We start from the raw sequence: 21297 nt of genomic DNA, 5'->3' as shown, positions 1-21297 counted from the left end.
TTCCTGTTAACAAGCTCCCTTTAAAACAAAAGGATGGAAAATAGTTCTCCTGCTTTCTTGCAGTGAGTGTCTTAAACCTCAAACAAAGAAATGGAGGCTCTGGGTGGGAAAGGGGAGAGCCCCCTGCAGAACCACAGAAAAACAAAGCATCGTTGAAGACCTTCCATTTCCCAATTAGGCAAAAACTGAAACATGGATGAGCTCCTGCCTAAATCCTAGTGATGGTGATGATGATGATAATGGTGGCACTGACAATTAGTTTGCCTTATCACGTGCCAGGGACTTAATATATTTATCTCTAATCCTCAAAACTATCCTACAAGATGGGGACGATTCTATGAACACATGAGAAAAATGTAATTCAAAGAGATGTAAAATCACTCTATGATAAAAGTCAAACTGAAATGTTTACACCCATTCTCTCAAAAGTTTTAGTTACAGTGTCCCCTACAGAGCCCGCTGAAACACACATATATGCACACGCATGTACACACATACTCATGCACACACACTCGTGCACGAACACACACACACACACCTCCATTTCTCCCACTCCCCCCAGCCCCACGGTGGAACAATAAAAAGCCTCCAAAACCATTTTCAAATCAAGTGGTAGATTTATTGGCTGTCTCTTTATTCAGTGAGGTTACAACGTCTCAGTGTAGGGCACCCTAAACCTCGCTTTGGCTTCCCGTTGGGCTGCAAGACCAGCAACAGGTGCGCGGGTGGACAGTCAGTGGATGACAGAAACAAAAGGCCGCCGGCTCACATTGCTACAGTGATTCGTCCATAGGTTTAGGGAACATTTCGTTTGTTTTTCTTTCATAGCATCTTTCTCTTTTCAAACTCCTTCAGGCACAGAAGAGAGGGAGAAGAGAGAGGGGATAAAAAGATTAAAAATCCAAATTACATTCACGGTCAAAATGATTCTAAAACCTCTTCCTTTTAGGATCCTTTGAGCAACCAAAAATTATAGAAGTAAAATGTACCAGGGTGAGGTGACTGAACACAAAGATGACAGCTTTCAAATGAGCGCGTGTCAGCCTGAATTTCACTAAGCTGGATGCGGAGCTTCAACCTTGTCTTCTAAACGCAGGGGCTGAGAGGCTTTGAATTTCGCGTGTTTTCTATGGCAGTGTTATCATTGGGAACTGACAAACCTGACTGTGCTTATCCAAACCTTTAACGCTACACGTGACACACACCAGCCCTTGTAATAAGGCAGTGGATTTGTTTAGTTTCTCAGAGAATAAAACTGAACACAGATTCAGTTCAGATTTAAACCAAACGTGAAGAACCTCAGAAGTATATGAAAAGGAAACAATACTGAAAATCACATTTCTCTAGATTGTAACAATTAGAATGCAGCAAAATGTGTAAGTGCCTGCTGCCACCTACTGGAGTAAAGTGGTAACACAGGTCTCTGATGTGAATTCAAGCATTTATTTGCTTTTTCCCTTCCTTCCCCTCTTTTAAATAAAATTCTTCACACACTCCCTAACCACCCAGATTTCTTTTAAACGCTATGGCACACTGTGTCACATTCCACAAGATACGCTCGTGCAAGGAGTCAATAAAACAAGGAGTTCATTATATTATCCCTAAGACAGTGCCAAAGAAGATTATGCCAAAACATTGTTCCCTCCTGGGAAGACAATCGGGGCCTGTTTTCAGCATGTGCAAAAAGTTTTGGTTTTTGTGGGGGTTTTTTGTAAAGTCTATAATCATCAAAAAAGTAAAGAGAGACAGAGAGCCTTAAATGATCACTCAAAGAGGCCAAAAATCGTTGCAGAGAGATTTATGGAAGACACCAACTAAAAACTGAAAACCCCCAGCCTCTTTAGATCTCCCTCCATCCTGACGCCCAGTTTTCATTTCTTCTTAGTCGGTCTTCAACCTCTCTCCCTGGGAAAAAAACCTATGGAGTTAGCATAGCTATATCCCAAAGGCCCTCGATAGAAAAAAACAAAACACAAGGCAATTCTCTGCACAACCCCCAAAATGGAATTCAGGACACTTATGGACTCCGAAACGTTTTTTTGCATATCATACCTTACTACTCACAAAAGAGCAAATCTAGATGTTTGAAGAATAAAGTTTTTGAATTAGAGCATTATTCCTTGTCATACCCGATTAGAACATTAGGACTAAAAGGTGGAGTTGCTAGAGACTGTTAAGCTGCACACCGGAAAGAAAGAAACAGAAGAGACCCAGAAGAAAACACCATGGTTTCCAGGCACCCTGTGTGGCCTCCCACTTTAAGGCCAGTAACTTCCGAGCACTCAGGCCACTGTTCCAGCTCACCTTGTAGATGGTGGTTCCCAGCTGTGCAGGGGACATGCTGACCACAACTCCCGCACTCTGCAGGGCTGCGATCTTCTCTTTAGCTCCACCTTTTCCTCCAGCAATAATTGCCCCTGCGTGACCCATTCTTCTGCCGGGAGGAGCAGTTAAACCAGCAATGAAGGACACCACAGGCTTGGCCTTGGGACCCTGGAAAATGGGATTTTAAACACTCTGATGAAGAAGTTGATCGAAACTGGACCTCCGACTCATGACTCTGCCAGAAAATGGCAAATGGCTGGGGCCCTTCACTCATCTTCAATAAGAAAACAACATGGGCTTCCCTGGTGGTGCAGTGGTTGAGAGGCCGCAACAGTGAGAGGCCTGCGTACGGCAAAAAAATAAATAAATAAAAGAAAATAAAAAAAGAAAACACCACAAATATTGAGCTATGACTGAAACCACTGCATTCTCCTTTGAGATGACTTGACTCTTCCTACAAACTCGAAAAAGCAATCCTGAAGCAAAACTGTTACCTGTTAAGATATTAAACTTCAACTTCACCCCCACAAGCTGTTTTACAAATACATATGTGACGCTTTCGTTTGAAAAACAAAAAAGCACACTTGAAAATACCTAAGTTATGTGATTTGTGATAACGAATTAAGACACAGATCAGGTTGTTTTAGTTCAACATAACTCTGTCTTAATGCTTTTGCATTAAATCTACTGCATATATGTTAGTTTGGCTGAAGCACAAGAGAAAATCTGGCCTCACACACATATGTACTTGGAAAAGGGAGAAGTATTTTAATATCTGTCAGATAACAGGATATTCTTTGGCACTACACGAACCTCTTCAAATGGTAACCAGAAACCATAGTCCTTTGTTACTTCAAAATCCATTCATCATTCTGGATCTTTTACCTACAACGATTTTGTAACATTCATTGGTCAGAAGGAAAATACAGATTCACTGAGTTATGTAGCTCTTCCAAGGCTGATACATTTCCTCATTCAACATCATCAAATCACTCTTCAGTATCACCGCCAATCTCATTAGAAAAGTCTTTAGTAGGGTGAAGTTCATGGTGGCAGAAACAAGTTTTCCAAAAATATACATTTGCAAGTTCAAACTTTATTACTGTCAACGAATACCAGGAGTTGTTTTCCTTGATACAGCAGGACTGCTTTCTTCATTTTTGAGAAAAGATCCGCCAAATAAATACCCAGGTCTGAATAACCAGTCTGCCTGCCAGACATTCTTTCAAATAAAACTGGTGTTGCATGAAAAAAGCAGCTAGTTCAGCTCACAACTCAACGTGGAAAGTGCTTTACTTCCCATTTCATCACAAAATACTGACTCCAGGGTCGAGACTTAATAAAATTAATAATTCTTACTGCTTTATTAAGGACATTCTTAAAGGAAACTGGCTTTTTTTAAAGTGCAAGTGCATGGCAGCGCACGGTCACTGGCACAGTTCGCCTGGGCTAAGCTGACTCACGTGAAGGCACCAGCACGCCAGGCTCCGCGTGTTTGACGCTCTTACTCCAGACCTGCCCCCACCGTCCCTCCCTGCTCTTTACCCTCCAGGAACGCCACACGGCTCTGCTCTGGGCCCCGCTCTGCTGAGAAAGTTCTCCTTCCTCCTGGGATACCTGGCAAATTCTGACCTTTTTTTTTTTTTTTTTTGCGGTACGCGGGCCTTTCACTGTTGTGGCCCCTCCCGTCGCGGAGCACAGGCTCTGGACGCGCAGGCTCAGCGGCTATGGCTCACGGGCCCAGCCGCTCCGCGGCATGTGGGATCTTCCCAGGCCGGGGCACGAACCCATGTCCCCTGCACTGGCAGGCGGACTCTCAACCACTGCGCCACCAGGGAAGCCCTGACTTAATTTTTAAGGCCTGGCTCAAGCCTCTTCTTCCGCCTCCAACTCCCCCTCCCGCTCTCTCCGTAAGTGCTGGTTAGCTGCTCATCTCCTGTTCAGAGACTCCGCTGTGCCTCTGACACGTTTCTACCGTCACCCACAGCACAATGGCTGTAACTTATTCCCCACGTGCTCCCCTCCTAAATCATGAATCTCTGAACGCCGGGACTACGTTTTCACTTATTTCTGTATGCCAAGCATCTACCATAGTAGAGAAATGAGACGAAAAGACTCTGTAAGTCATTTATTTATTCACTTGTAGGCTCTGCAAAGGATGTGAGCATCTGGTATTTGAGTGGCACCAGTTTCCACTAGATCCCTCCGTCCCTATACTCAAATGGTGGGACTATTACACTAGAAAGAAACAAGATTAGGATGAACCTAGAATGTCTAACAAATGTACACTCTGTCCTATTGACAAAGAAGAGTCCCTTGAGATTTTTTAAGGAGCGAAAACTAGAATTGAAAAGACTATGAAAAAGTGTAGACTGAGAACAGGATACAGAAATGAGAAGTGTGAAAGCCTAAAAACAGGAAGACAAGCTAGGATGGCCTGACTAGAATCCGAGCAGATGCCCAGGACTGTGGACTCTTGTCCTTGAGGCCTGCGACCTGACTCCTGACCCCTCACAGTGTAATGCAGAAGTCAGGCAGACCTGGGTAGGAACCTCAGCCCTGGTTGGTTTGCTGTGTGCCTGCCATCGGCAAGCTGCCAGTTTCCTTATTCATAAAAGGACAAAAACATCTAATCCGAGGGTCAAGATTAAACAACACCACTCCTGCAAATAATTCCTGTCATCATGATGATAATAATAGTAGTTGTAGCAGGAGGCGACATGACTGAGTGTTCGCTGTGTCAGTTACTGTGCTAAGCGCTGAATATGTCACCTGATATGTTCAACCTAGAATCTCATACACAGTAGGCCCTCAATAAAACTTAGTTCCATGAAACCAATAGGAATAGGAATAGGAATACATGTGCCAAATGAAACAAAATGTAAAGCGTAGTTTTTCCCACTAAATTCTAAGCTACTCAAGGTATTCATGTATTCTATATACGTTTTTAAATGACAGTGTACAGTTGGCCCTCCATATCCACAGGGTCTGCATCAGAGAATAGAAAATGTACATGGGAAAAAGTTTCCAGAAAGTTCCAAAAAGTAAAACTTAAACCTGCCACACTAGCAACTATTAGCAAAGCATTTACACTCTATTAGGTATTATAAGTAATCTAGAGATAAAGTATATGAGAGGATGTACGTAGGTTATATGCAAATACTATGCCATTTTATATAAGGCACTTGAGCATCCATGGATTTCTGCAGGGGTACTGGAACCAACCCCATGTGTATACCAAAGGATGACTATAATGTCATAAAACCTAAATTTTTTTTATGTACAAAGTCAGTTTTTACTTAAATTTTAAACTTCACAACCTTTCTGAACTCAAGAGACTCTAATAACATTTTATTCCAATCTCCTAACAATTTACTTTATTCTTTCACTATTTGCCATTTACTGGTTCCTAACGTGCCAGAGGACTGCGCTGGGCACCAAGTATACGAGCTCCTTGCTCTCCATAATACAGTCTAGAGTGACAGTCAGGCGTTAACTAAGCACGCCTTGCAGAAGGAACAAGCAAAGGCAAGTGAGGATGAAAACAACTGGCACATCAGATGGGACATGGATCTGAAAAGGAGGGTCAGGGTGGTGTGTGAGGGGCTGGAATACCATGCTAAGCTGCCCTTTGTCCTACATGGATGGCAATAAGCAGGCTGGCGGGGGGGTGGGGGGGGTGGGGAGGTGGAGGGAAACAGGAGCAGAGATATCAGGAAAAAAATTACCGAAGTGGTCCAGGTGAGATAAGATGAGAGCCTGCACCAGAGCAGAGGGACTAATTACAGATGACGATGCTCTCAATCTCCACAAACTGCTAAGATCTCAGAGACAGATCTCGGTAACTGAGTGGAAGCAAGAGCTGAGAGAGAAATAAAAGATGGTTCTGGGGTCTCCCTGGTGGCGCAGTGGTTAAGAATCCGCCTGCTAATGCAGGAGACACGGGTTCAAGCCCTGGTCCGGGAAGATCCCACATGCCACAGAGCAACTAAGCCCGTGTGCCACAACTACTGAGCCTGTGCTCTAGAGCCCGCAAGCCACAACTATTGAGCCTGTGTGCCGCAACTACTGAGCCTGCGCTCTAGAGCCCATGCTCCCAACAAGAGAAGCCACCGCAATGAGAAGCCTGCGCACCACAACAAAGAGTAGCCCCCGCTCGCTGCAACCAGAGAAAAATCCACGTGCAGCAACAAAGACCCAACGCAGCCAAAAATAAAATTAAATAAATAAATTTATTAAAAAAAAAAAAAAAGATGGTTCTGAGGTTTCTGCCTTGGGAACTGCATGAAGTGGGATGCTGATTATACGCAACGACCGTTCGCACTTAGGGAATAGGCACTATCTGGGGAAGGAGAAAGATGAGAAGAGCCAGGAGGATGAACGGAGGCCCTGGTGACCTGTGCGAGAGCAGCGCCAGGGTGGACAGCAGATCCGACAGCAGCAGGAGCAGCAGCGAACAGCTGCTTACTAAGAGTGCTTACCACGCGCCCAGGGCAGCTCTCCTCTATGTTAGAGCCATAACATAGAGTCCGATAAGGATGCTGGGAGGGAGGTACTACTGCATCCCTATTTTGCCAATGAGGAAACTGAGGCACAGTGAAGTTAAGGAACATGCCCAAGGTCCCACCGTTTCTAAGTGGCAGGCAGAAGCCAAACTGCTGAGGATCAGGGAGTGAATAAAAAGGAAAAAAAAAAAAAAAAAAAAGAAAAAGCAAGAGATCCAGAGAGTAAGGGGAACTTTTAAAATTACCACAGAAGAAAATCAAGTAGACTCAAAATAGCCCTTGAAAATTCCTTCAATTACATATGCATCATTCTGTATATACTACCCTGCAGGTGATATTAGCGGTTCCTTTAACTCTCCGTTACTCATTATTTTTCAGCGGCATTTAATTCTGATGCATTCACTCTCAATCTCTTTCACAAGCGTAGACACAAGTTATCTCCCGCCCTCCTGCGCGGCCTCCTGAAGATGCATCTTCACTCATTCGTCAGTGTCGGGGACATCCTGGAAACCATTCGAATGCTCTCCCCAGGTCTTTGCCGCAGTGGTCCAGAGCACATGTTCACTGACTGGGGGCTGGCAGGCACCAGGCTGCTTCCATCGTTACTGTGCCCTCTCTCTCTCTCTCTCTTCCCACCACCCTCCTTCACCCCATGCACAGAGCTTAATTCCTTTAAGTTAAGTGAAATTATGATACAACGCCACACAATTCTTTTTAATTCGAAGGGAGAGGCAACAAGGAGAGCCTTCATAGGGCATAGTTAATAAAGCTTTTCTACTTGACCTTTGAAGCAAAGTTCTACTCTGTAAGGAAGACTGAAGCTAGAGGGAGGCAAGCTCCTAGAAAAGGGTATAAGGACAGGATCTTTAGAAGGTCAGCCTTGACAGAGAAAGAACACACATCCCGAGATGAGGAGAAAGGACACAAAGAAATGACAGGTGAAAATGGAAATATGCAGGTCAAATGACAGCTTTCAGGCTGATGGCCTGGAAGTTCTCCCTTCAGCAGGAGGCCAACTGACCTACCACGAAGTGTGAGGAGATGCCTGCGGGGAGGATTCATTCGAGAAGCAGAGAACAGGCCCCAGGGGAAATGGGGAGGAGAATCAACCCAGAAAGTGTCCCAAGTTCCCTGAGGGGCCAGTACTCCAGGTGCAGCTCAACAAGGTCTAACTTTATCTTTCACGTTTGCTTAAAAAATTTATCTTTGAAAAAAACAAAATAACTTCTAAAACAAACCGGCGATATTACTCAAGGGCAAAGATCTGTATTTTTCCAAACCCAAACTTACTGAATTATGCTGCCTCAAAAATTCCGCAGCATTTTCTTCTGCATTACCACCAATTTCGCCAATCAATATGATACCTTCTGTGGCTGGATCATTCAGAAAGATTTCAAGGCAGTCAGTAAAATCTGTTCCATTGAAAGGATCACCTCCGATGCCTGGAAAAGTCAAAGAATAGCACCAGCTGAAAACTGGATGAATCGTATGATTTAGGGCAGGAAACGCTGTTTTACCTGGTTTCTTACTTTGCCTTCCCCCCTCTTACCGATATTTTTAAAATGTGTCATCACTCTTTAACATTTAAAAATCACAAAATGCTGCACTGATTTCTGCTTATAATATCACATGAATGCTAAACGGTGGCGGGTTCCTGTTAGTCACAGAAACAGGCCTCTTTTTGTTTAACCCCTTATCAAGACTCCTCCCTCCCACAAAATTATTCCTAGATAGTTCTTTAAACATGAGCATTCCATATACTTTCCCTACTTAGGAGAACTTTACTTCTGAAAACACATTAGCTTTTTCAGGGATACGAATTACTGTTTTCTAACTTTGTTGACTTCTGGTGAGTAGTTCATTTTCAGTACCTTGTATATAATAGACAGTAAATTCTGAAATTAAAAATAATCTGGATTAGCTAATCTGGGGGGGGTGTCTGTCTGTGTGTGTCTGCGTGTTAACATGACTTTCACTGTGGTAGTTCGTTGTGATTTGTTATTTTCACATGAACCGCAAACCTTATTACCATATTGGAGACTTAATACCACATTGGAAATAAATATTGGACATTTGTATTTCTTCTACAGTAAAAAAAAAAATGAACATTTTAAGAAAATGTGTATTGGTGAGAATATCTTCTCTCATTAAACATTTAACCCATTTCTTTGCACAAAGTAACTATTTCACGAGGAACATTGCAAAGGAACCACTTGCAAGTTAAGACACAGTCCCAGTGAGGGGAGGGGGGGTGTCTTGACCCCTCTTACCTCTGACCCAGAGTGGGAGATGACAGAGAGAGACCACACACAGGGGCTCCACTATAAGCACATGGCTTTTTAGCACAAGTACTTGGATAGGACTCAAGGCAATGTTCCCTACAGACTAGCTGACACTTTTAAATTTTTAAGTTATAAAAATGTATTTTATAATAGATAAATACACAGGACTGGCTCCCTACTCTTCAACGCACCACTCAAGAATGAAACTGAGGAAGAGAAGCGGCATCCACTGAGTGCCAGCCACGTGTCACGTACTGTGCCTTAGCACACGTCGGGCCCGCCATTTCCTAATCCCTCCAAACTCTCTGTGACATGGCAGTTATTACTCTTCATTTACAAATTAAAAACAGAGGCTACAGAAGACAGAACTGCCAACTCTATTTCAAAATCTCTTCTTATTTTCCATCACGCTATCTTGTATCATAGATTGTGCTTCTGCACATAGAAAAGCTCAGTTAATGTCTCATAGTGATTTTACGAATTTGAGTCTTAATAAAAATACTACAGGGTTATATTTTATATTTTCTTATCATAAAATGCTGCCTTTGAAAAGCCTCTAAAAGATATTCTAAAAGTTTGAAGGAATATTTATAAAATGAGAAATTTGCCTGGCTTTTGGCAACAAATACCAAGATTATTTCAAAATGTAAAAGCTTTCTTATATTTGTAAGTGGGAGGCAGGATGATGTGGCAAAGGGAGAGGTTCAGGGAGCTCAACCCTCCTCCACCAATAACGCTACCACGGGACTACAAGCCAGCTCAGCGGGGCCTCAGAGGGTTGCCTTAAGAGTGAGATAATGATTGGCAAAGAACTCAGTGACTGTGAAGCACTGAGTGACAGCCGGTAATGATAACAAAATGCTAATTACAGTAATGAAAGTCCTATTTTGAAGGACCATCTCTTCCCAGCAAGCTAAGTAACAGCTGTTTTCAAGGCCCAAGGCTCTCCAGGAGACACACGTCCCAGGATGTTTGTTCTGAAGCTCGGAAGTCAAATCCCAGACCATGAATCTTGAAAATGTAACAGTCAGCTTCATGTATAAGCAAATTAAATTCAAGATCACAACATCCTTTTAATAAAATGGCATCAAAATCTCTCACAAATAACCAAATCAATAATTATCATTATACTTATTCAGTGAAGATACTGAACTCCAATAAAATGAGTTTAGCCAAAAAATCCCTCACCAATGCACAAAGACTGCCCCAATCCAACTTGTGTTGTTTGATGAACCGCTTCATAAGTCAGGGTGCCAGATCTGGACACGATACCTTAAAGAAAGAGAATTCAATAATATTAGGTTGTGTTCATACGACTATCATACAGCAAAATAAATTACAAACACAGGTATATATAAAACCCATTTCACAATTTGTCAACCAAATAAACGATAACATCAGGTCACGAAATAAGAAGAAAAGGCCTAAATTATAGCAGGGAGGTTTTAAAAGTTATATAGAGAAGAAAGTGTGTTATTAGTTAGGGTTGTTTTATGACCATAAAAGCAGTTAAGAGAGACCTAAAGTCTTCCACGTAAAACGACTGCAGACATGCAGTAAAATGGAACAATAAATCTATAAAAAGGTCCATAAAGAAAAAAAAGAAGGCATAAGCTTCAAGTATTAATCTTTGGCTAATAACCCTGATTTAGGAAAATAAATTCATGTTAGGCTTGCTGTCTCCTGACCACACAGGTTCCTCAAGACAGAGCCCTGTTCTCCTACGCTGGTTCGGTAAGAGACTGCCAATGCTGTTGGAGATTCTGCAGTGACTGTCTTTCTTGCTGGACTGGAACCTCCAGGGGGTCAGTAAACAAGACTGTTTTCCCCACACCTGCGTTCCCAGTATCAAGCACAGTTCAGGCACAGAAGGAGCTCAGTAAATATGTACCAACTGGGTCAATACTGAAAATCAATGGAGAACAACCACCCTCTCAAACAAAATCTAATTCCAAGAGTTTTGAGACCATTCACTATCTGGATCCTATTTCGCGACAAATGACAACCACTAACACTGACCCCCATCTGTCTCATCCGTCAGTTTTTCCCTATTCTTAGAGCTTTCTTTCTATCTACATCCTCTCTCCTTAACACAGTCCCTCCTCTGTGGGACCTTTCATAACTGAGAAGGTTAGGTAGGTCATGCCTAGGAACATATGCATTTGATGCATTTAGCTTTTAAATAAAGTACAATCAGTAACTCAGTTGTATATCTTTGTGTGAATTACCTAGTCTCCTTTCCACTCCTGATTCTTATGAATAGAATCATGACTGATTAAATGATTCTTATGATAGAATTATGTTCTTGTTCAGGCAACACCCTAGATTACTGGGCAGCACAACTGTTTTATTTATTCTAGTCTTTTAATGGATCAGTATAATAGTGAATAGTAGCACTAGGATTTTGTCATTTTGTCATTCTTTTAAGGGGCTTTCATCTAATTATATAAATGATATATAATTTATATAAATGCAAACTGCATACATTTAAGGTAATGAAAGCAATGTTTTTAGGGTAAATTACTCCTCCCATCCTTAAAGTATATATAGTAAAAGAGACTATCACTTAAAAATATCTATCATAAGGATACTTCTGCTTCCAAAAAGCAGAGGTATTTTCCTGTATTCTTCCTGCTAAGTACAAGTAAAAACCCTGGACATCATATATAAAACAAATATAAGAAATCTCTGAGGGGCTTCGCTGGTGTCTCAGTGGTTGAGAGTCCGCCTGCCAATGCAGGGGACACGGGTTCGTGCCCCGGTCTGGGAGGATTCCACATGCTGCGGAGCGGCTGGGCCCGTGAGCCATGGCCGCTGAGCCTGCACGTCCGGAGCCTGTGCTCCGCAACGGGAGAGGCCACAACAGTGAGAGGCACACGTACCGCAAAAAAAAAGAAAAAAGAAAAAAAAAGAAATCTCTGAAAGATGGAGAGAAGACAGAGTCACTAGGGACCTCGAGACTCAAGCAGTGACACAATGGTGAACAAACCACAAAGAGGATAAATCCAAAGAAATTCCCACCAAAACTCCTAATAAATAAACTTCAGAAAACCAAAGACAAAAAAAAAAAAAAATCTTGAAAGCAACAAGAGAAGAATAACACCTTACCTAAACAGGAAAAACAACTCAAATGACATCAGCTTTCTCATCAGAACCCATGGAAGCAAGAAGTGGAACAACATTTTTTAAGTGCTAAAAGAACTGTCAACCCTAAATCCTATACCCAGTGAAATTATCCTTTAGGGATGGAGGGGAAATAAAGACATTCTCAGATGAGGGAAAAGTAAATAATCTGTCACCAACAGTTCCATCATAAAACAATGGCTAATGGAAGTTCTCTAAAAAGAAGGGAAATGATACCAAGAAGGAAGAACACAGCAATAAGCAAAACATGGATAGACATCAAGACTTTCTCTTGAGTGTCGTAAAAGGAAGAAATAAAACTGTCCCTATTTGTAGATAACATGATTGTCTACAAAGAAAATGCTAAGGAATCTACCAAGAAAACCCATTAGATTACAGCAACATTGCAAGATACAAGATAAACAAAAATCAATTGTGTTTCTATACATTAGCCATGAGCACATGGATACCAAAATTAAAATACAGTAAAATTTACAATTGCTTTCTTAAAAAAAAAGAAATACTTAGGTGTAAATCTAACAAAACATATACAGGACTTATATGCTAAAAACTACAAAATGCTTGTGAAAGAAATCAAAGACAATCTAAATAAATGAAAATATACTGCATTCATGGATTGGAATAGTCAACATGTCTATTCACCCCAGATTGACATAAAGATTTAACACAATTCCCATCAAAATCCCAGCAAGAGTTTCTGTAGATAGAGACAAGATCATCTTAAAAATCATATGAAGTAAAGGAACTAGAAGAACTAAAATAATTTTAAAAAGAATAAAGTGCAGGAAGTGATCTACCTAAAATTTCACGACTTATCACTTAGCTATAGTATCAAGATTGTGTGGTACTGGTGAAACCCAGAAACAGACCAACACAAATATGCCAACTGTTTTTCTGACAAAAATGCAAAAGCAGCTCAATGGAAGAAAGATGATCTTTTCAATAAATGGTGCTGAAGTAGACGAAAGAGAACTTTGATCTACGTCTCACACCTAGAAAAATTAACTGAAATTGGATCATGGGATTTAAATGTAAAACTACAAAACTTTCAGGAAAAAGAAAGGTATTTAAGGCTAGGCAAAGACTTATTAGACTTGAGGTCCAAAGCATACTTCATAGGAGAAAAAAATTAGTAAGTTAGACTTCATCAAAATGAAAAACTCTTGCTCTCTGAAAGATCCTGTTAAGAGCATGAAAACACAGCTACAGAGTGGGAGAAAATATTTGTAAGCCACATATCCAACAAAGTACTAGTATCTAGAATATATAAAGAACTCTCAAAACTCAACAGTAAAAAAGCAAACAACCAAGTTAGACCATGGGCAAAAAAACATGAAGAAACACTTCACTGAAGAAGATATACAGATGACGGACAAGCACCTGAAAAGACGTTCAATATCATTAGCCATTAGGGGAATGTAAATTAAAACTATTACAATGAGATATCACTGTACACTTATCAGAATGGCTAACATAAAAAATTGTGATACTACAAATGCTAGCAAGGATGCAGAAAAACCGGATCACGCATACATTGGTGATGGAAATGTAAAATGGATAACAATTTGGCAATTTCTTAAAAAACATGTAACTATCATCCAACCTAGCAACTGCCCTCCTGGGCATTCATCCCAAAGAAATGAAGACTTGGGTTATATAAAAATGAGTACACAAATGTTTATAGCAGCCTTACTTGTAACAGCCCCAAACTGGAAACAATCCCAATATCTTTCAACAGATGAATCGTTAAACACACCATGGCACATTCATACCATGGAATACTACTCAGTAATAAAAAGGAGTGAACTACTGACACAACAATCTGGTGAATCTCCAGAGAACTGTACCGAGTGCAAACAGCCAATCCCAAAAGGCTACATACTACATGATATTATTTATACAGCATTCTTGAAATTTAAAAATTTTAGAAATGGAGAATTATTAGTTTCCAAGGATTAAGAAGGGAGTGGGAGTAGGAGGGAAGTGGGTGTATCTATAAAAGGGCAAGATGAGGGATCCCTGTAGTGATGGAAAAATTCTTTATGTCTGTATCAATGTCAATATACTAGATGTGACATTGCATTATAGTTTTGCAAGATGTTACCATTGGGGGACACTGGATAAAGGGTACACAGAAATCTGTCTGTATTATTTCTTACAATTACATGTGAATTTACAATTATCTGAATATAAAAAGTTTAATTAAAATAAAATGTTTAAAAAGGATGTAGAAGTCAAGTATGTCACATGTGGTTGAGAGTAAAAAAAAGTCTAACATAAGTGAAAAAAATATTGTATAGTTAAATATCAATTTGGAATACAATAATTTATTGTATTCAATAACATTCTCTTCAATAACATTCAATTAGCTGTTATACAGTTTCATTAGCTATCATTAACACAAACTAGAAAGCCACTATACTATTGTACTGCTATCATATTACATTACGTCCCATTCAGAAATACCCAAGGGACTGAAAAATCCTTTCTTTCCCTAAACTCTTAGCTTAAGGACTGGAAGTCAATGAGGCTTCTGAGAACATTAGTACTAGTATCAAAATAGGAATAGTTAGTACAGAAAATCATCTTTTCTCCTTCACCTCCTTGAAAATCTTGTAGTGTCATATATTTTCTTTTAGGTGAATTTTTTTCTAAATCCTCTGAATTAAAGGCAGTCTCCCAGAGGACTTCCTCATCAATGTGCTATGGCCATCTGGAGAACCGACTTCCCTGAACTTTTCTTACTTGTTTTTGAGGCTCACGGGCACCTTAGAAAGCAGGGTAGTGATCAGAAAGGCGACTCAGTACAGGGCACACCTTATTCCATGCTCACCTAAGTCTACAGTAGTACCCATTCCAAGCAGGCTGAAGAGTGTAAAGAGTATTCAAACACGTGCAAAAGCATCAGTGGCTATGTGGATCAGGCCCCGACTAGAAATCAGATGGCCTATGGAACTCCCTGCATCCTCCCTCGTAAGAGAACTTGATAAGTTCTCTACTGGCAGCAGGGCTGACAGCTCTAAGAGCCATTAGTAATCAAGAAAAATCATGACCTTTAACCCAGTCCTGTAAACTACACAACTGACATTTACTGACTATGTTTAACTATTCTTACTTAGTATTTACAGTCACGGTTTATAGATAAAGTACTGTAAACTCTATTATGGTGGAGAAACAGTATAGCTTAGTGAGAGTTAGGTGTAAAGAGTCTAAAAACAGCCACAATGGGCTAACTCTGAAACGTTAATTTGGTTATTTCCTTGAGGAACTAAACAAGTAGCAGTACAATTTTCCCAAAACATTTTGAGAAAGCCTATAATATCCACTGAGGCAAAGTAATTCTGACAGAACACAGAAAGACTAACAATAAAAATATTCACAGCATGTATATCTGACAAAGAACTTAAAGCCAGAATATTTACAGAACCCCCTATAATCAACAATTATATGAAAATTATATAAAAAAGACTACCCAATAAAAAATAATGTGTAAAAAAGTTGAACAGATAATCCACAACAGAAGATTTATAAATGGCCAATAAGGACATGATATCATTAGTCATGGGGGAAACTCAAAACCATAATGAGACATCATTTTACTCCCAGTAGAATGGCTAAAATGACAGACTAACAATACTAAATGTCTGTGAAGATGTGGAATGACTGGAACATTCATACATCAGGGGTGGGGGTAAAGAACGCACAGTCACTTTACAGAACTATGTGGCAACTTCTTAAAAAGTTGAACATACTTTGACTCTACGACTTAGCAATTCCATTCGTAGGCATTTAACCCAAGAGAAATACCCACAAAAAGACCTGAACACAAAAGTTCACCTTAACCTTATTCATAATGAATCAAACCTAAAAACAATAGAAACGTTTGTCAATGGGAGAATGGACAAATTGTGGTATTCAATAAAATATTACTTACTGATAAAATAAACTATTGATACACGCAAACACATGGAAGAATCCATAGTGTGCTGAGCAGGAAAACAATCTTTAAAAAAAAACCAAAAACATCTTCACTGATTCTAAAGAATTAGTGTTTCTCAAACATCAATTCAGGACATAGAATCAATTCACTATAAAACTTCCTTGGTAAATTCTCTTAAAGTTGAATTAAGATGAATTTGATTTGCAGAGTCAAATTCTCTTTGTGAGTTTTGAGCTTAGGGCAAGGAATTTTGTTTTTAATCTATAAGAAATATATACTCACCAATTCTTCCTTTCTTGTGAATATGGCCAGGCATGATGCCAATTTTGCATTCTCCAGGCTGAAGGAAAGTAATTCACGGTTTCAGAAAAGTGAAAAAAAAAACCTGTAATTTCCTAGGTCATACACACAAATATACTTGGACTGATTCAAAGCTAGTTAGCCTTCAGAGGGCTTCTTTTTGTTTTGTACACTCACATTGATGACTCCAGGGCAGTTTGGCCCAATCAGCCTGGTCTTTTCCTGGCGCAGCAGTCTGTGCTTGACCCGCACCATGTCCTGCTGTGGGATACCTTCAGTGATGCACACGACCAAGGACACTTCCGCCTCGATAGCTTCATTAATGGCAGCAGCAGCAAAAGGAGGAGGGACATAAATGACAGACGCTGTTGCTCCGGTCTGTTCTTTGGCCTGAAACATGAACCACGAAGCACTTCATTATTGGTTAAGTCAGAAACACTGTAAAAGAAATTCAATACCATGATTTTAATGATGTCTTGGGGTCAGGAAAGGACATCACCAAGAGACATCGGATGTCTTCATTCTTCCCATTAACAAGTTCATTTTGCTGTCAGAAAACAGCAGAGTAAGCACGGCCTCCTTTCTGCCCCCTTGGGACACGCTTCTGAATCGAAAGTTTCTGTGACCTCCCATTCCCTCAGGTGACAGCATGTCAGTACACCTGCAAGCACTGCCTGATTTGCGTCAGTGTCCCCTCATTCCTGCGCCATGTTTATTTCTGTTGTTCTACAAGGCACTTACCACCTATTCAGTACCAAAGACCTGCACCTCCCCAGGAGAAAAGGACTAGTGAGCCCCAAGCTCCAGAACCCAGCTCTCAACCATCTGTTTAAAAATACATCAAACTTAATAAATAATATCAAGAGGCAGCAAAATGAAGTTTTTTTTTCCCTAGCTGTCAGTTTTTACTCTAAATGCATGCTGATTAGAAATAAACTAAAATACACATGCATAAATGGCCACGGAATAAGAATGGGTCAGATAAGGACCATCAGTTTGACCACGGTTCTCTCTCAGTGGTTTTTACATACTCTCTACATGTATCAATACACATGTAGCCTTCCACCCACCTCCACGTGTGGCCATGTCTCTTCTCCTGAAAGGACGCTCCTTGAAGACAGAGACTGTCAGTGATCTCTGGCTCTCCAAGAGTGGCAGCATCTATTCCGTGAGAGGCCCTGAGAGAGACTCTATACAGGCCTCGGATAAGGCTTCACCACAACCCTGCATGCTTAGCCTCCCCAGCTACAAATCAAGATGCTGAGGCCAAGAAATATTACATAACTTGCACAAGGTCACACAGCTAGGAAGTGGTACAGGCAAGATTCAACAGTAAGTATATCTGATTCCAAAGCGTCAGTTCTTTTCAGCTACAGCAGGCTGCCTCCCTATATATGTTAAAATGTAACTTAACCGAGATGTAAATCAAAACTTTTTAGAAGGTTGTGCCATGGGATTCATAATGGATACAAAAACCAAGTTACGGAACATACAGGTACAACTAGGAGGCACAGAAGTAAAAGACAGTGTCTTTGAGAATCATCCCCAAACGATGCCCCACGTTCCCAGCAACGCAGGGGCTTTCTCTACAGCACCCCTAATAAACAGAGTGACACTTGACAGTGAAAGAAGAACAAGTCAAAGGATGTTGACTGGCCAGGGGTTAAAAATAATTCAAAACAATGTCTTTAAAAACTATGTTCAAGATGATAACAGAGAAGTGGGAACCAAAGGAAAAAAGCTAGGCTGGAACCAAGTGTAGGTATTTTATGGAAAATATCAATAGATCCCATGGGTTCCTACCCCTTAAGGCTACAAATACTTTCAGCAGCTGGACTGTGACAACAGAGTCTGTGCTGGCAAATGATACCGCATGAAAGGTATCCATGCTACTCACTCAGAAAGCTCTTTGTAAGAGCATCCTTGTCTTTAAAATGGGGATGATAACAGCACCTACCTCGGGCTTGTGGTTCGGCCTGAAAGAGGCCATGAATACAAAGCACCTGGCACAGTGCCTGGCAAAGCACCCACTCGAAGTATTAGGGTAGGGGGTGGATGCTGACATGTGCACTTCTAACACCCCAGAGGAAGAAATGGTGAGGAAAGGAAAATAAGCCAAATAGAAGCCAAGCCACAGCACTTCTTCCCTAAAGAGCTGATGTACACCTACAGACAAAAATGACCCGGGCTGCGGAGAAAACATCCTGAGCCTACCTGACTAAAGTGAACACACTGGTTTTTACCGCAACTCAAATTTCTCTAGGTTACTGGCATTTTAAAAAGCAACTGACTCTCCCAAAAGGGGCACAATTAAGATCTTGAACCAAGGTGTTCTAGCTCTTCCCCTGCTTTTCTTTACTCGCCAGACTCAGGTACCATTAGTTACCTCCTTCACAGTACTGAAGACCGGTAAGCCCAGATGCGTCTTGCCTCCTTTCCCTGGAGTGGTTCCTCCAACTAATTTGGTGCCATATTCCAATGCCTGCTGGCTATGAAAGGTGCCCTGAGGGGGAAAACGTGAAAGACTAATGAGAAAAGGCGGGCTGGGGAGCCTAAAGGCAATCTTCAGCAACTTGGAAAAGAAAAACAAATAGGTTAAGGATTTCCCAGCAAACAGCCGTAACACATATACAAGCATTCTCATCACCTTATTGAACACAGCATTCACCCTTGAAGCAAAGCGGGCCTCTGCGGGGCCAGAATAACTGTTTTTTTTTAAGGGGGGGGGTCTCTTTTCACTCTGCTTTCAAATTGGGCTGATGATCAGAAACCCCCTGGTGTTTACCTGAAAAGAACACCTCTTTTTCACTGTTCCTCGACTCCTGATGTCCTCACATCCCTCTTCTACTCAGCTTAAAATCCGTGGCCAGTCACTATAGTCACACAACCACCTTGGCTCTCCCTCACTTCAACTTACACATCTGGCAAAATCACAATCTTGGTTAAGTCCAATTCTCCACCTACTGTGAGACTGCACATGCGCCACTGAACGGTAGCTGGAGGAAAAATAAAATAAAACCATGCGAACTGGTCTCACTTTAAATTAATGATCCCAAACCTTAAGTGAGCCTTGAACACTGCCCAGCCAGCATCCTGGATGTCCCTATCCATTTACTCTCCCACCTCCACCTCGGCTCTACTGACATTCTGGACACACTGATTCCCTGTTAGGAGCGGCTGTCCCGTGATTTGTACAATGTTGACCTCTACTCAGTAGATGCCAGTACAATGCCCTCCTCCCTACCGCAATCAGCTGTGATGACCAAAAACACCTCCAGGGATTGAAAGATTCTTTTTCACTAAGCTTCCGGGGCTCCGCCTCCCTGTTTTTCTCTTCTCTTTCTTTCTCTTCCTAGACTTCTCTTTTTCATTTAAATGTGTGCCCTTGGTGAGTTCACCCCTTATCGTGGCAATAAATATCATCCATATGGTGACTTCTCCCAAACACACAGACACACACACCTCCCACATACCTAACCGAGACCTTTGCCTTGAACTCCATGCTCACACTGCCAACTGCCTACCTGACATCTCCACCTGGAGAACAGCAGGCATCCCAAACTTAATGTGCCCAAAACCGAGCTCCTGATCAGTCCCCTCCATGGTTTACCCGATCTCAATTAATGAGAACTCCACTCCTAACAGATGTTCAGACCCAAACGACTGAAGTCATTCTTGATTTCTCTCTTTCTCTTATATCTCAAATCAGGATACATTAGTCAATCTTACTGCCCTGCCTTCAGAACGTACCTGACAACATCTCACCCCTTCTACGGCGACCGTCTTGGTCTAGGTCACCGTCAACTCTTGACAGAGTACTGCCCTTGCTCCCTTTCAACCCATTCTCAACACGGCAGCCAGGCTGATCCTGTTACATGTCACTTCTCTGATCAAACTCTGCAATAGTTTTCCATCTCATTCACAGCAAAAGCCAAAGCCAAAGCATCACACTGGCCACCAAGTCAGTATTCAAGCTGCCTCCTCACATCAGAACCCCTCAACTGCCCGACCTCGCTTCACCCACTGTTCTCCCATCACTCATTCTACTCCGGTCATGCCGGCCTTGGGGCTGCCACACAGCAGGCACGTTCCCACCTCCTGGCCTCACTGTCCCCTCTGGCTGGAACACCCTTCCCCTAGACATCCACTTGACTCACCCCCAAAGCTCCTTTAGAACTTGACGCAGAGGCCAGGCTTCCCCTGAGCACCCACCACAACCGCCACCACAACCCCCCACACCTACAGACACCTCCTTTCTCTGGTTTAGTTTTTCCACAGCACTTATACTTTCTAACGTACCACATAATTTACTCATTGATTTTGTTTCTCTCCCCCGCCACTCCATGAAGGCAATGATTTCTATCTACTTTGTTCACTGAGCGGTGGCACCTAACGCAACACATTACATACAGTAGGCGCTCAATCAGTAGTTGTAGAAAACTGAGTGGATCTATGCGGTCATTCTACAGGGACCAGAAAATGATGACTCAACTACTCAAGTTCTATTTCTTAATTCAACGTCTGCATTTTTCAAAACAGGAAACTTAGTCCCGAGCATGTTAACTGACTTATCTTAAGTCAGTGATGGAGTTTTGGAAAGGACCTCAGACCATGCTCTCTCTTTAGACAAGTGCCACTCAAAGTGTCACCTGTATATGCTAACGGTCTACAGTGAGATAAACACAAAATGAAAAAAGAATGACAAAAATAATAAAGAAAAATCTAATAAAGAAAACAAAAATAAGTGAGAATGTTTGCAGACTTTTATAGCAATATAATATTGCTATGACTTTTACAGTAT

The 21297-nt window shown here is 41.4% G+C and overlaps 1 protein-coding gene across 1 annotated transcript in view; it reads right to left on the bottom strand.

Moving 5' to 3' along the window:
* Positions 1 to 597: 597 nt before the first annotated feature.
* The window catches only part of SUCLG1 (succinate-CoA ligase GDP/ADP-forming subunit alpha), a 33358-nt gene continuing 12658 nt past the window's right edge, over positions 598 to 21297 (bottom strand). The window contains exons 3-9 of the mRNA XM_060117186.1: positions 18883 to 18999; positions 16674 to 16886; positions 16479 to 16536; positions 10301 to 10384; positions 8121 to 8272; positions 2305 to 2493; positions 598 to 849 (exon numbers count right to left, since the gene is read on the bottom strand). Coding sequence (XP_059973169.1) covers positions 823 to 849; positions 2305 to 2493; positions 8121 to 8272; positions 10301 to 10384; positions 16479 to 16536; positions 16674 to 16886; positions 18883 to 18999 — 840 coding nt within the window. The 3' untranslated portion in view covers positions 598 to 822. The remainder of the gene's footprint in view (positions 850 to 2304; positions 2494 to 8120; positions 8273 to 10300; positions 10385 to 16478; positions 16537 to 16673; positions 16887 to 18882; positions 19000 to 21297) is intronic.

Source organism: Mesoplodon densirostris, chromosome 14 (assembly GCF_025265405.1).
Source record: "Mesoplodon densirostris isolate mMesDen1 chromosome 14, mMesDen1 primary haplotype, whole genome shotgun sequence".
NCBI classification, from domain to species: domain Eukaryota; kingdom Metazoa; phylum Chordata; class Mammalia; order Artiodactyla; family Ziphiidae; genus Mesoplodon; species Mesoplodon densirostris.
The sequence above is the reverse complement of the archived record's forward strand: the minus strand, read 5'-3'. Positions and strand labels throughout refer to the sequence as shown.